Here is a 14,715-nt window from a genome sequence, read left to right as displayed (position 1 = left end):
GTATAATTTTACTTTCTAAATAAGTCACAGGTATTCTTTTTATAAATGTAGCAAATATACGCAAGAATGTACTATTAGTTATAATAGTTTTTCATTGCCAACGGTAATGATGTATGATATTGTACGTATATCAGATATCATGTAAATGATGATAGCGCAATTTATCTAGCCGTAAAATGAGACAATAAATCTAATTGCCTAAAGATCTTATCCTTCTTGAAGATATATCTTTCGCATGCCATCAAGTAATAGATGTAACACTCAAGAATAATAGATAGCAAACGAAAAATAAGAGCATCCCTGAGAGCTGAGAAAGATACGAAATCTGTAATCCTAACTGCAATAACTGCGATAATCATCGAACGGAGAATTCTGAATACATAATTTAATATTATAGTTTTATTGTCGACAAGCATTAAGATTTATAAACAATTCTAATGATGATATAGTTTAAATTAGAAGGAAACTTTTTAAATGTAAATCCACAAGATCAGATTCTAAAACAAATGTATAAGCATAAGCATTTCTACAGGCGGATAGTAGACTGTTCACGGTTCAATTTCGATTCGAATTTACCTTTATTCATGAACTGAATCGTGCTTATAAAGTACTAATCAATAATTAACTGAATACTTGAAACTTACTAATCTTTAGGTAAGATTAATGAATTATTTTAATCGAGACTTTATCTAAAGATAGGACCATATTTTTATTATCTAAAATCAACAAAATTTTATTATTAGTTTAAACCAGGTATGATAGAATTATTTTGGAATTTTTAACCATAGTTATTAAATATTAACTTAAATTTTAATGCAAGCCCTTAAAAGGTCCTGAATTTTAAACTATTTAATAGGTACAGTATATCGGGAATGATGACTTTGATTCAATTGAGATTCGGAGAATTTTAAAGAAATTCTTATTCGATCTTGTAGCATATTCTCATAATAAGATAGTATGCATTCTTTAAGAAATATGCTCGCTTCATATAGTTTGACCACTTTAAATATCTTGAATATAATCGAATAATGATTGACGTGGAATTGCTTTTCATCGTGAAGCAAAATTAAGTTTAATGCCATTTTAATAGATGATTATTCGGAACAAAGGAATCTAAGAAGTGAAGTGAGTTGATATTTGTCATATATTTGCATCAAGGGGTTTTGCAATTTAGTATGTAACTATAATGGTGTATAAATATTCGACGCTGGTAGCTAATACAACTAGTGTACTATGGTAGATTAATTTATAATAGTACGGTAGCTGTTCTACCTATACAACATTATTTTTCGGAGTATTCTAGTCAGATAAATACATTGCGTTTGTGTTCAGTTTTGCAAGTTGCTCTTGCTAATTTTCTAGAGATCTCCGATCGTATACATGGAGTAAAATATGCATGAAGAATTGGATTGATTGCTGGATAAGATAAAGAAATATAGCGCAATATGTTTCCTATACTAACATGCTTTATGCTTATACCTAAATGTATTGTTGGGAAGAGGATAGCATAGTAGATCATAGATGGTAGCCAAAATATCAAAAAGAGTCCAATTAAAATCGCCATGTAAGCAATAGCACGCAGATTGCGCCGTAAAACAGATGCGGGAATAGAGTTATTGACTGCAAAAATTTCATGGCGGCGCTTGGTATGAATACTAACAATCCAAAGGATTCTAGAGTGAGCAAGTCCTAAAATAAATATCGGCACGTAAAAAAGTGCAATATAAGCACTGAGGGTATAAATATGAAAAGAGCGGCTATTAAGCTGAATGATGCACATGCCAGGTATTGGAACTAAAAATGTGAACAGTGGTATGGAAGCCGAGGCGAAGCTGATTAACCATACAGCAAAAATTGCCCATCGAGTAATGACTGAAGCTTGAGGCATATTATATTGAAAGGGAAATAAAATACAGCAGTAACGATCTAAGCTAACTAATACCAAATGCAAGTTAAAATTTATAATTAAAGCAGAGCCTAACAAAGGCAAAATTTGGCAAGCGTAGCTATCAAGTAGATCCCACGGCACAAACATAACCCAACGGGGCAATAAATAAGCCAAAGCGTAAATAATACCAGTGCAAAACATACTAGCCAAAATCCAATTAGACTTGATATGCATTTTACGCTCAAAGACAATAAAGCAGAACATGATAGTATTGGTAAGAAAAGTAATAGCGCTGATGATAGCGTAAACATAAATTTCCCCACTGTAAGTTTGTTTTATAGTAAAATTTCCAGTTTGATTCGCCATATTGCGTGGCTCTATCACTTTGTTAATTATAACGGCTACTAAGTACGTATGTAGAATCTACAGTATAACTGAGTTAAAATTGCTGGTGTATCAACATTTAACGCTGAATAATGTAATACGAAGTTAGAACTGCGAATTTGCTTTTGGGTAATTGGATTGCTGGCGCTAATATAAAATTTGATATATTGTATTGATTTTATTACTCTATAACAAATAATTTTCCTGGGCTAAAACGCCTATTTCTGTATCCAAGTATTGACTTGATTAGTTAGTAATAGTGCCAATACAGCCTATGCAATAGTTAATAATTTAATTTAATTTCATCATTATTGTAGTGACGTCGATGACTACAAGAGACGGCCGCAGTGGCGTGATAATATTTATTTATAGCTATTTACAGTAATGATAATTGTTCTAGGAATTATAATTACTAAAAAACACATAAATTAATTAATTAAGGCCTTAGTCACTATTGATAACTGTAGTAATGAAATTAGCAAATGTAAGGTGTCTTACCATATCGTGTAATATCTTTTGTTGCTTAATTTATAATAATCATTAACTGGTATTATCGATTAATGAAATAATTTTACTAGCAAATATTGATTCGTAGATAATTTCCAAATCGTTGACGATAATTAATAATAATATGCTTAGCAAAAGCTTGCAATTATGGTTTATTAGGGTTGATAATATACTTACGCATTGATTAATTTAATTAAGCGTGCAATAAAAACTAGAAATTACAGTATATAAAAAGAAATTTGGGTTAAAAATTTTTTAAATGCGTAGAGATCTTTTTAGGTAACAAAGATGATATTTTAGTAATTTGGACTGAATTTATGTACAAATTGATTTAGAACTGACTACTATAACTCGTATGTTAGAGATTGTTAATACTGACGTTTATAATTGTAAAAGGCGCTATTCGTCAGTAACATAACGGGGTTATAAGAAGGACTAGTACATGACCTTTACAATAATTCAGCATAATAAGGTACGCAGGTATTGTCGTGTTGCCAATACATGTTGTATAGTTCTTTAAAGATAGCTTGCTAAATTCGACTGATGATGGTACTTGATCGTTTTAGAGAGAAAGCATTGTAGACTACACCATGTGTTTAGTTTATAGCAATCAGCAATGAGTTGATAACTGGACATTGGATATGAATCTCTCGATGGCGTTTGTACAGTGCAGTCGTTGTCCTTAGTAGAGAACTTCATTTATGTTTCTTATAGAAGAGATATTTACAAATCATAAAGTAGATAGGTAGCATCTGCAACTACTTAATCATTAAGTATTAGTGGACTTGACCGATAGCCGCTTGGCTGCGATTTGCACGATTTGGACCTTATTTATATTGCAACGGTCAAGTGTGTTCGCAAGATGTTTTATTAATTCTAATTGTATTTATTACAGTACCAACAGGATACCATCGATACGTGTTTTTTTTTTTTGTCTCCATACTCGTTTACTGTACCATGGTACACCATGTATAGCATTTGCAATCTAGAGATCTATGACTGTACTATCTCTATCGGACATGGACCACAGTGCTTCCATTTTTACCTGGAGCACGCGAGTTACCTCCATTAGTCAGACTGTAAATTTGCTCATTCATTGTAAAATTTATTTAATCCATCTACTTAGTCGCTGAATAGCATGTTGCTACAGTAGAGTACATTTACTGTTCAATTTATCCAATTAACTATGGGTAGTAACTATTTAATCCATCTAGTCGTTGAATAGCATGTTGCTACCGTAGAGTACATTTACTGTTCAATTTATTCAATTAACTATGGGTAGTAACTTCATTAGTGTAGGTAATGTGATTAACAGTTAGGCAAGTTGAACCGTAGGCCAAATACAACACCAAACTACACATCTTCATTGATAATCTAAATTGGAAGTTCTATTAACCTGTTCTATGTCGAACAGCCGTCGTCTTGCACAAGAGTACACTGTATTGTACACTAACAATATCAATCATCATCAATCAATCAATTAATCAATTAATACTATCGTACAGTATATTAAAAAAGAAGTTCTACTACCCATTCTCACACCCGTTGCACGGACTACAGTAGATGGTCTTCTTCTAGTAGTCTATGCAGCTAGGAAGGGTAAAAAGGTGCAAGTTGCAACTTTTCTTTAAAGCTCAGTTGCACCTTTTTTTTAAAGCTCAGTTGCACCTTTTTTTTAAGGCTCAATTGCACCTTTTTTTTAAAGCTCAGTTGCACCTTTTTTTAAAGCTCAGTTGCACCTTTTTTTTAAAGCTCAGTTGCACCTTTTTTTTAAAGCTCAGTTGCACCTTTTTTTAAGGCTCAGTTGCACCTTTTTTTAAGGCTCAGTTGCACCTTTTTTTTAAAGCTCAGTTGCACCTTTTTTTAAAGCTCAGTTGCACCTTTTTTTAAGGCTCAGTTGCAACTTTTCTTTAAAGCTCAGTTGCACCTTTTTTTTAAGGCTCAGTTGCACCTTTTTTTTAAAGCTCAGTTGCACCTTTTTTTAAAGCTCAGTTGCACCTTTTTTTAAAGCTCAGTTGCAACTTTTCTTTAAAGCTCAGTTGCAACTTTTCTTTAAAGCTCAGTTGCACCTTTTTATTAAAGCTCAGTTGCACCTTTTTTTAAAGCTCAGTTGCACTTTTCTTTAAAGCTCAGTTGCACCTTTTTTTAAGGCTCAGTTGCACCTTTTTTTTAAAGCTCAGTTGCACCTTTTTTTAAAGCTCAGTTGCACCTTTTTTTAAGGCTCAGTTGCACCTTTTTTTTAAGGCTCAGTTGCACCTTTTTTTTAAAGCTCAGTTGCAACTTTTTTTAAAGCTCAGTTGCACCTTTTTTTAAAGCTCAGTTGCACCTTTTTTTTAAAGCTCAGTTGCACCCAAGTTTTTTTTAAAGCTCAGTTGCACCCAAGTTTTCAAACTAGAATCGTCAACGCTTTGAATGGTCCTAATATTACAGTACAGATGTTACAGTACCGTACATGAATTTGTAAGGGTTAGGGTAAGGGTTGGATACCAATACAATGTACAGTACAGTACTATAGACGTTGACTCCAATAGAATCTAGCGTGCTGTTCAGCACAGTACATTGTACTGTACACTGTAACGTTGAGTCAGAAGTCTGTGGTACTGTACAGTACAGCACAAACTGGAAAGAAAAGGAGGGGCCGCAAAATATTCCATCCAAGTTTGGGGGGGCTAGCAAAAAACTTTTGAATTTCCCATACAGTATCGCTAGGGATTTGCGAGCGTGGACAATCTGAGAGGAGGAATAGTTGCAGCTGTAGAGGTAAAGCCATTAGCAGATGTTGTTATTCTTACATTGAGCGTGGTTGTATCGATCTATAGGAACGATCAAGTACTGTAATTGATCGAGAATACTGCAATATGCAGTGGTACGCGTCTAATCGTCGATCGTAGTGTTAGCCAACATTCCATCAAGTTGTTCATATAACGGAAACGATGCATGATGGACTACAGTATAATTCGCACTTGCAGAACAGTAACGTTAAATTTTTTTGTAATATTGCCCTGCAATTCTCCCATTACAATCGAACCCAGTTAAGAATGCTACCCTAATGGTCTTTCTCTACTGTGGTAATCTCACTTTGATCACTTTATTCAAAAATGATTGTACTACCTTTGGCTTGATGAATAATATCGCGCATATATATACTCATATTTCAATTTTATCGCTAGAAGCTTGTTCAAATACGCGTAATTAACTATCAATGATGTCAATTGTTGGCTGTTCGCCATTGTCAGAGGCTAAAAGTGTAGCAGGTGTCTTTTTACGTCCAATTCGAGCATTCTATTCGAGTTGTACTGCACTCAAATCCTAGAAAATGATATACAGAACGCATATCTTCATATCCGTAGGTAGTTGAAGTTAATTGACTCGATCTGTTGACCATTATAACGCATGATCGCCCAATTTGCAGTTTATAATATTAATGAATGAATACAGTAATTGTAGTCTTGATCGAGCATCTAGTTGGTTAGTAATGGTAAAGGGCTACGCTCATTGTACAAAAGTACTACTGTAGTAATCTTTCACTCTACGTTTATATCAAGTTATGGAGATCATCAGTTCGAATCTTTAGCAGTTGTACACGTCTTTACGGGTGTTACAGTTACAAATAGGGATTCGATGTTCATTGCTGAGCTGAATTTCTGTCAGATATACCTGATCCTTAACATTGTTGTAGCTAGCTAAGGAAATAGGATTGAATCATTTTCTGATGACTGAGCTATTATCGTCATGCAGGCACTGACTGATTCATCATTATACTTGTATGTAATTATTTTACGAGTATACTGCAATCTAGCGGTACTGTCGTTCTTGTAGTGATCATCTTTTGGTTGTTTCCGTTGTTTCGAGTACTGTAGCCCATATCAACACACACCCAATAAAAGCCACAGTAATAGTATTTTTCTTGGCAAGATTATGATGGACGCTCCAATTTAAATAGGCTACATTTGTAAAGAATTTTTTGATTCGTAGGTTGCTATGCTGCTATTTCAATGTAGGAAATGACACTATTCAGTATTCACGCGTTGCAAGATTTGTGCTATTATTCTCGTAATAAATACAACTACCATCTGCGATATTGGTGATTATTATCGATTGTTCCATTCTTCGATACGAAAGGATCGTATGCTGTCGTTGTCTCACCTCGATGAATAATTGTTGTAATTTAGTCTAGGATTAGAACAGTTAGTATGCGCTTTAGTAATCGCTATCATTCTATTTTCCATGTCATTATGATACAGTACTATAAAATTAGGATATTATACCGTAGAATTGACACAATGTCATGGTTACACGTGGATTAAATAAGCCTCGATGTTGAGATTCCTCTATTGTTCATTTTATTTTATTTCACCACAGTATACGTTCTCCTTAAAATGTCATTTGCAGAATTATTTCAGCGTCAATCGTATGATGGAACTGCAAATGCTTACGACCGAGGCTAATACAGCTGTAGATCTGCATATAACTTTATAGGAACAGATATCACCCTTGTCCGACACTAACGGTGTGTTATATACGCATATTCGTTCGCATATTCGCATTCGAGTAGAGAGCACAATCTTGACTAAATTTTTTCTCCATTTTTTACGTACGTCATTATATATGGTTTATTTATGTGCCGTAACCGAAAAATTTTCCTTCCAGTTTCAGTAGTTTGGCACTGCAAGTTACTGCAAGCTGTTGTATCGACGCTACTTACTATGATTTACCCATATCTAGTATTTTAGCGCCTGTACTAATATAACGAATGACATGCTGATCAAGAGCATCACTTGATCACAGTCAAGTCCGCTTACAGTACATTGCAACATACTAAATGAATATTCACCTATGTACGCGTATATACAGTACATAATAAAGCATTATTTGTAAATGAACGCCTACCTTTTTCAGTTGTTGAGGTCTTATTTTCAGTAGTTGATTGTATCTGCTGATATTAAAATGGAATCGCTACAAGTATGCATTGGCAAATGCTACAGTATATTTGTTAATTCTTTATTAATTAAATTTTCATAACTTTTCTACTAGCTCTCCCTTTACCTGTGGTTGAGCTTAAACCTAGGCTGCAAACAAAATGCCAGGATTATCAAGAAGGGAATCGTTGCGATTAGCTGTAATCTTGATGACTTTAAGCACCGCCGCTTACATTACCTATTATTTTTATAGCCAAGGTAAGAATTGATTGTACATGAACTCAATGACGAAAAATTGTAATCTTCAAAATCAGTTGACGATGTTACATCATTACGTACTGTATGCGCGTATGCTTAAGTTTTTACCAAATGTACTATCATGTTGAAAGATTGTATCAAAATGTCATCGCCATTATACAGTAGCTATTACGCCCTGTAGAACAGATAGTGTAATACTCTAGCTAGAATTCATTCCCTAATTAAAGAACGGTGCCGTACTTGTGCAGTTGTACTCTGTACGAAACGTGTCTTTAAGGGTTAAGAGAAAAACCATAAATCGATTAAAGATTTATAAATTTATGCTCATGTACAGAAAGGCTGGGCCTAAGCTTCAGTATTAGGTTAGATGGCGGCGCTATCTGCTTTTGATTTTACTATTGCCAATTATCAAATAATTAAATTAATTTTGTAATCCTTACAATCTAGAATATACTAAGGACTGTTTCATATATATGCAGTGGCATGTGATTTACTGACGGTGTTGCGAATGATACAATATCGTAGATACATTATTATTTATGTGTTACAACTTGTGTGTTTATGTAAATTACGATACTTATTTGGATAATATTACATATAAGGTATTCGTATGTTGGTAGAGTATGCGTATCAATGAACTCCTATTGAACATCTATTAAATGCAAATATTCAATTTAGCTAAGCCAAACAGATTACGAATTGAAATCGATCGCCTGAAAGATAAAATTCATTATATCGAGGAAACTGCCAAGAATAGTAACCTAACTAGCTCTGGTATAAAAAGTGGTGGTAAGAATATAAAGCAATTAGTCGCAAGCTATGAGCAAAATATCAATTCCCTGAAACAAGAACTTAGTCAGTCGCATAAAAAGATCGATAAACAACAGCACGCTATTGCTGAGCTACACTTGGAGAATTTAAAGAATGATAAGCCCAAACTAAATAATTCTGCTGAATTAGCCATTAAAAAATTAATTAATGGGTATAAAGAGGAAGTTGTCCATCTGAAAGAAGACCTAGTTGAAGCTAAAGAGACAATATTGAAACAACAACAGAATATTTCTGTTATAAGCGAAGAAAATAAGAAAATTCAGTCTAAAAAGGAAGACGTAAAAACCGTGAACACTGATGTCAGTAATGGAAACACTATGGAAAATAGAGAGAAGACGGATCTTATCTCGGCCGACTTATCTTTACCATCCATAGATAAATTTTTACCTCATCTAGCTAACAATCCAGATGCTTTAAAGCCTGCTGCTAAAGAGAGTAAAGGAAGAACTGGAGGTAAACTCAAGTGTCGGATTTGATTGATCTTTTATAAGGCTAAAGTTAAAATTTTATTGGAACATAGATATTTACTTTAAACACATTTAATGTGCTTCGGTTATGTTCATTGCATTCTTTGTAGTGACTTTAGTAATTGGAATCCCGACAGTAAAGAGATCAAATGCGAATTATCTAATGCAAACTTTGGGATCACTACTTACTCAGATGAACACGGATGAAAAATCGAAAACGTTAATTGTAATCTTTGTTGCTGAGGTTACTATTGTCGTCTTTACGATTGTAGATTCGTTTCTTAAAATAACTCCTGTATGGATGATAAGTATCCATTTATGTGTGTGCCAGTAAACACTAATACTGCAGTTGTGAATATCATTCAATTAATTTTAGAAAAATCCGGAATATATAGCTTCAATTAAGGCGGATATTTCTAATAAGTACGTTGAGCTACGTATATGTTGCAATTATATTTAATATACTTATTAGCTACTTCGTGGATGCTATTTATCTGGATAAGACACTATTTACGAATGTTCATTTTTTATTTCAATTTAGGTATTTGGCAGATCTTGAATCAGGACTTATCGAAATTGTATCTCCCTCTCCTGCTTACTATCCAGACATGACGAACTTGCCTAGAACCTATGGTGATCCACTTCCCCGAGTGAAGTTAGTCATTTAATATTGCAACATAAAGTGACAACAGCAGTTCTAATTTGACTTTCAATAGATAATTCACCCATATCTGAACAAAAAGTATGTTTAAATTTCAATTATGCTTTTGCCTAATGTTGTTTTATGGTTGTTTCCAAGGTGGCGAACAAAGCAGAATCTAGATTATGCTTGGATAATGATGTATTCAACGAAGAGAGGAAAATATTATTTACAGGTTTGCAGTTGGTGCCTTACATTATGTACTGCCTAAATAGGACACATAGTAGCGTACCCATAGTACAGTATACTTGCAAGCAATAGTCATGCAAATGCAAACTTAAGACTGATATTTATAAATATAATTATGATTGCGCATTTTGCTGCAGTTAGAAGATGATGTAATTGCCGCAAAAGGATTTGTTTCGTCTATTATCTCTTATGCCGATAGTCAATCTGGTAATTGGTTTGTCATTTATTACTCCGAATTAGGATTTATAGGTAAAAATCTATACTTCAAATGCATTATCAATTATCCATTGATGTTGGTATTAGTTTTATACTTCTGAATTAAAAAAGTATTTTGTGTTAATCAATTGTAGGAAGACTGTTTAAAACATCAGAATTAGGTTATATGATTGATTTCCTCATAATGTTCCATGTTGATCATCCGTGTGACTGGATAATTGAAAATGTTTTGGAATCTAAAGTTTGTTCGGTTGGAGTCTCTACAGTAAGCTAAACTATTTGAACCGTTGATTATTTCAATTTGTATCATTTTTTGATTTTGTTTATGTCCCTGATCATTAGGCACAATGTAATAGGTCTAAAAAAGGTATTACAAGACAATATAAACCTTCACTCTTCCAGCACATGGGTGTGAACTCGTCATTAGCTGGGAAAAAGCAAACATTGAAGGTGAGCTTAGTTCATAGTTGGGAGAGCTGTGACTAAATAATTGACGAATTAATTTCCTGTTTTCTATTATAATTTAGGATAACTCATTTAGACCAAAATAGAGCGTCATATAACAGAGGTTTTGAAGCAACTGAAGTCAATGTATATCTTTTTTTAGCGATATCTATGTTATGGATATAAAATTTTAGTTTTTATTTGATGATGTCTATTTATTGCTATTAAATTGCGATTCTTTTGTTACTAGTAGCAACTTGTACATCTTTAGTATATTGTTACATCGGAGCCCGGTCAACTTGAGGATTCTGCGTTTTAGATGAAATACTGTATTTCATTCTAGTTGTAGATGAACTAAATATGTTTTGTATTATATTTAAAAATTCTCTAATGACAGATGTTAAATGATTTTTAAGCTTGTGATATGCTATTTACAGTGGGACTGTTGATGAACCATTGTTTCCTGTAGTGCTAATGCAATGTCCGAAATCGTACTTTAGATAAGAAACGGTTAGGTTCTATTACGATTACAATTATTACAACTGCAGAAGGTATCATTTATATTATTTGTAATGGGCGGTAAAAATCACTAATATCAGAGCATACAGTATTATTGCTAATGCAGATAGATACATATCAGTCAGAATTTAGATGATTAATGAATAATGCTGTAATTGGGGCTAAGTAGTTTACTATCCAAGAGCCTCAATACTACCTGGTGTAGTCGGAAAGTAAATTGGTTTAATATGCAACTAAAGATAATGATTCCAAATTTTTGGAAAGGATTGAAATATACATATTTGTCTTAATACCCAAGCTAAAGGCTATGAAGTTGATGTTGCGATGATATAAAGCTATTACGTAGCTGAACTACGTAATCACCTCTTAATATATAAACTGAATGACTAAAGTTGATCAGTCAATTGAAAGAAGAGAGGTTTATGCAGTGTATCATACAGTTAGAAGGAGACCTGGACTGATCACCTCCCTCAGACAGACGGAGTTCCTAACCAAATGATGGCATTAATGTCGAAAAATCGCTAATTACTGTAGTATGAATCTTCCATATCTGTTTTCTACATCAATAGTACTAATTTAAATAACATTTACGATCTTATAGAACTGTTTCTAAGTAGAACTTTAGTAACAGATAGTAAGATTCAATGTAATATTACTTAATTTAGAACAAAATCAGTCAATTCAGAATGGACCATCTGCATACTTAAGTCCCTATCACAACCAAGTGTTTGTCCGAATATTTTGATGAGATGAGGCCGAAAGTGTCTGTTCACCTTAAGAGTGATCAGTCCATCGTCGAGTTTAGTACGGGACATTACTCTACCAGGAACTACTCAAGTAAAACCGGTAGATTTTTTCCACTGTACTTTCTCTCTCTCTCGCTCTTACTAACACTCAGTATATGTACAGTTGTAACTTCTAACCGCGGTGGAACTTGTTGTGCAGAAGTGGGCAGTCATATCGAAGATTCGATTTCAGACTACTGTAAGTATGAGCACGCAGCTGGTCCGTTGGCAGTGAACTGGCGAACTGTATCAGCACAACGGACGAGTTGCAATTTCTTAATATTAACACAGACTGCTGTTAACTAGTCTGACAAGGTACAAGCAAAACATCGTTCAAAGTATTTCAATACTTTGAAAAGTATCTCGAATTGAAAATCAGGAACAACTCTCGATTCTCTTTCGTAGTCTTTTGCAGGACCTCAGCGGGCCCTGGCTCAGCCCCTCCATACTTACTGTAGTGTACAGTACTATATACTGTACACTACAGTGCTAACTTATTCAGTACTGTATCAGGTTTTAACTGAGTGGAAGCCAATTCGATGAAATTCAGACGGACAGGGTGTCAGGGCTACTCGATCAAAAGTATGCCTGTCCCGTCAAGGAAGCAAACTTCTACTTGCGGCTGGTCCGTTCTTCTGGTCTTCTCGGGGAATGGCCGCTCATATCCTTTCAATTTTCAACTTAATAAAAGCTCCAATGACGGAATTATAAATCACTCTGTCTTACTAACGACTTTATTATCCAAAAGATCCAACTGGAATTCAGTTAATGGTCCACATTAACGTATTCATTCATGATTGATTCTTTATGCCTAAATCGACGTCATAGTGTCCAAGTCTATCTTTGATTGAGTGCATCAATAATAACAAGTTTGATTAACTTTCAAAGAGTTCTCAAGCGCTTACACATCATTAATTTAATTTGTTAAAAGGATTATTATACAAGCAATTTCAGCTGTCGAATGAACTATTTCTGACTGGAATGATTTAAAATAATAATATTCTTAAACGGAGAAAAATTGTTGGCCTTGTCATTGGTCAATGCTACTCCTTACATGGTACTACCGGTACACTGGCAGCCAAGGTGAAATACTAACGCTTGCATTGGTGGACAATCTCATTGGGATCAATTTTTACATGCACTAGAGACAGCACATTCTGGCAGGATAAATCTTCCATTACAAAACATGCTTAGGCGAGCGCATTCGTCGATGTTGATACTACTCGTGATAATTATTTGTTGTTTATGGATCGCTATATTCCGACAAGGTCGAGTATTTTGATTAATGTTATCGCCTTGTAGTAATTAATTGCAGCTTCCGATCATACAGTACTGTAATTGTACATGGAATGAAAAGGTTTGATGCTTATTCTAATACTGTTGCAGGATAATCCTCAATACCATAAAATAATATCAATTAGTAGCAATTGTTGCATACTACAGTCAACTGAAATCGACTATCAACGTGTCAACATGATCCCCTTCATCAATCACTGTTTCTTATCCATGCTAACGTATTATAATTGCAATATCGACAGTCCTGTACAATTATACATTAAATTAAGAGATTTCATGCCTTTGCTATTATTAAAGTAAATGATACCAAATATAACATTAATAATATTTTGACATACTAAAGTTAATTAAAATTGACCATCAACTTGAGCCCCTTGATCAATCGCTATTTCTTGTCCATGCTAACACGTTGTAATTGTAGCAGCGATAGTACTATACAATGAATTGTACATTAAGTTAAGAAATTTTTTCCCTCTACTATTATTGAAGTACATAATGCCAAATATAACATGAGTAGTAATTTTGGCATACTACAGTTAATTAAACTCGACCATCGACGTATCAACGCGAGCCCCTTTGTCAATCGCTCTTCGTGTCTCCATACTAACGCATCGTAATTGAATGAAATTATTGTATTCCTTTACTACCGTTAAAAATAGGACACCAAATAGAACATTAACTAGTAATTGATGCTTGCTATAGTTAATTGAAATCGACCAACAAGATGATTTCCGTTATCAATCACTATTTTACGTCTTTATCGACATTTCTTCTCCATTTCCCTTGCTCTTCAAATACAATTTGAGTAGCAATTAATAATTTGTACTATTTATATTTTTGAAAATTCATTGCTGCTTAGACATGCTATGAGAAAATAGTGTTACGTAATAATACTGTAGAGATATATATGCGTATATAAATTGATAGCCATGAAAGTTGAATTTAAATTATTCTCGGTAATGTAGTATATGCTAACATCATGAAGTTTTTGACTTCAAACAGCCTAGTGATCTTATCACATTAACTTATATGTCTGTATAATGTCCTTAAATTATATAATTATCAGAGTATTTTGCCTTTGCTGTACTGTACTACTTTGTAGGCGATACAATGCTTAAGATAACAGTAGATGTAGCGCACAATATTAGTAGCGGTATCAAAATTACTTATTATACGATTAATTATTATTACTTACAGTTAATATTGATATAGAGCATTAGGCAGTTAACTAGTCTGGTTGTAAATGATGAGAATTGTATTTATGTGGCATACATATTTTATATCTTTACGTAGATAGGCATTTAGAATTACT

General features: G+C 33.7%; 2 protein-coding genes across 2 annotated transcripts; one reads left to right on the top strand and one right to left on the bottom strand.

The window, feature by feature from the left end:
• Positions 1-660: 660 nt before the first annotated feature.
• Positions 661-2,254, bottom strand: TRIADDRAFT_56568 (uncharacterized protein; the record flags this gene model as incomplete). The annotated part of the gene is made up of 2 exons (XM_002112455.1): positions 661-716; positions 1,480-2,254. 2 exons carry the CDS (start codon positions 2,252-2,254, stop codon positions 661-663), a joined length of 831 nt encoding a protein of 276 aa, XP_002112491.1.
• Positions 2,255-7,859: 5,605 nt separating this feature from the next.
• Positions 7,860-10,910, top strand: TRIADDRAFT_56567 (uncharacterized protein; the record flags this gene model as incomplete). The annotated part of the gene is made up of 10 exons (XM_002112898.1): positions 7,860-7,956; positions 8,635-9,240; positions 9,365-9,498; positions 9,631-9,677; positions 9,796-9,909; positions 10,054-10,129; positions 10,281-10,392; positions 10,494-10,624; positions 10,702-10,809; positions 10,887-10,910. The coding sequence occupies 10 exons, from the start codon at positions 7,860-7,862 to the stop codon at positions 10,908-10,910; spliced, it is 1,449 nt and encodes a 482-aa protein (XP_002112934.1).
• Positions 10,911-14,715: the final 3,805 nt, after the last annotated feature.

This window comes from Trichoplax adhaerens, genomic scaffold, assembly GCF_000150275.1.
Source record: "Trichoplax adhaerens TRIADscaffold_5 genomic scaffold, whole genome shotgun sequence".
NCBI lineage: Eukaryota > Metazoa > Placozoa > Uniplacotomia > Trichoplacea > Trichoplacidae > Trichoplax > Trichoplax adhaerens.
This window is presented reverse-complemented; position numbering and strand designations above follow the sequence as displayed.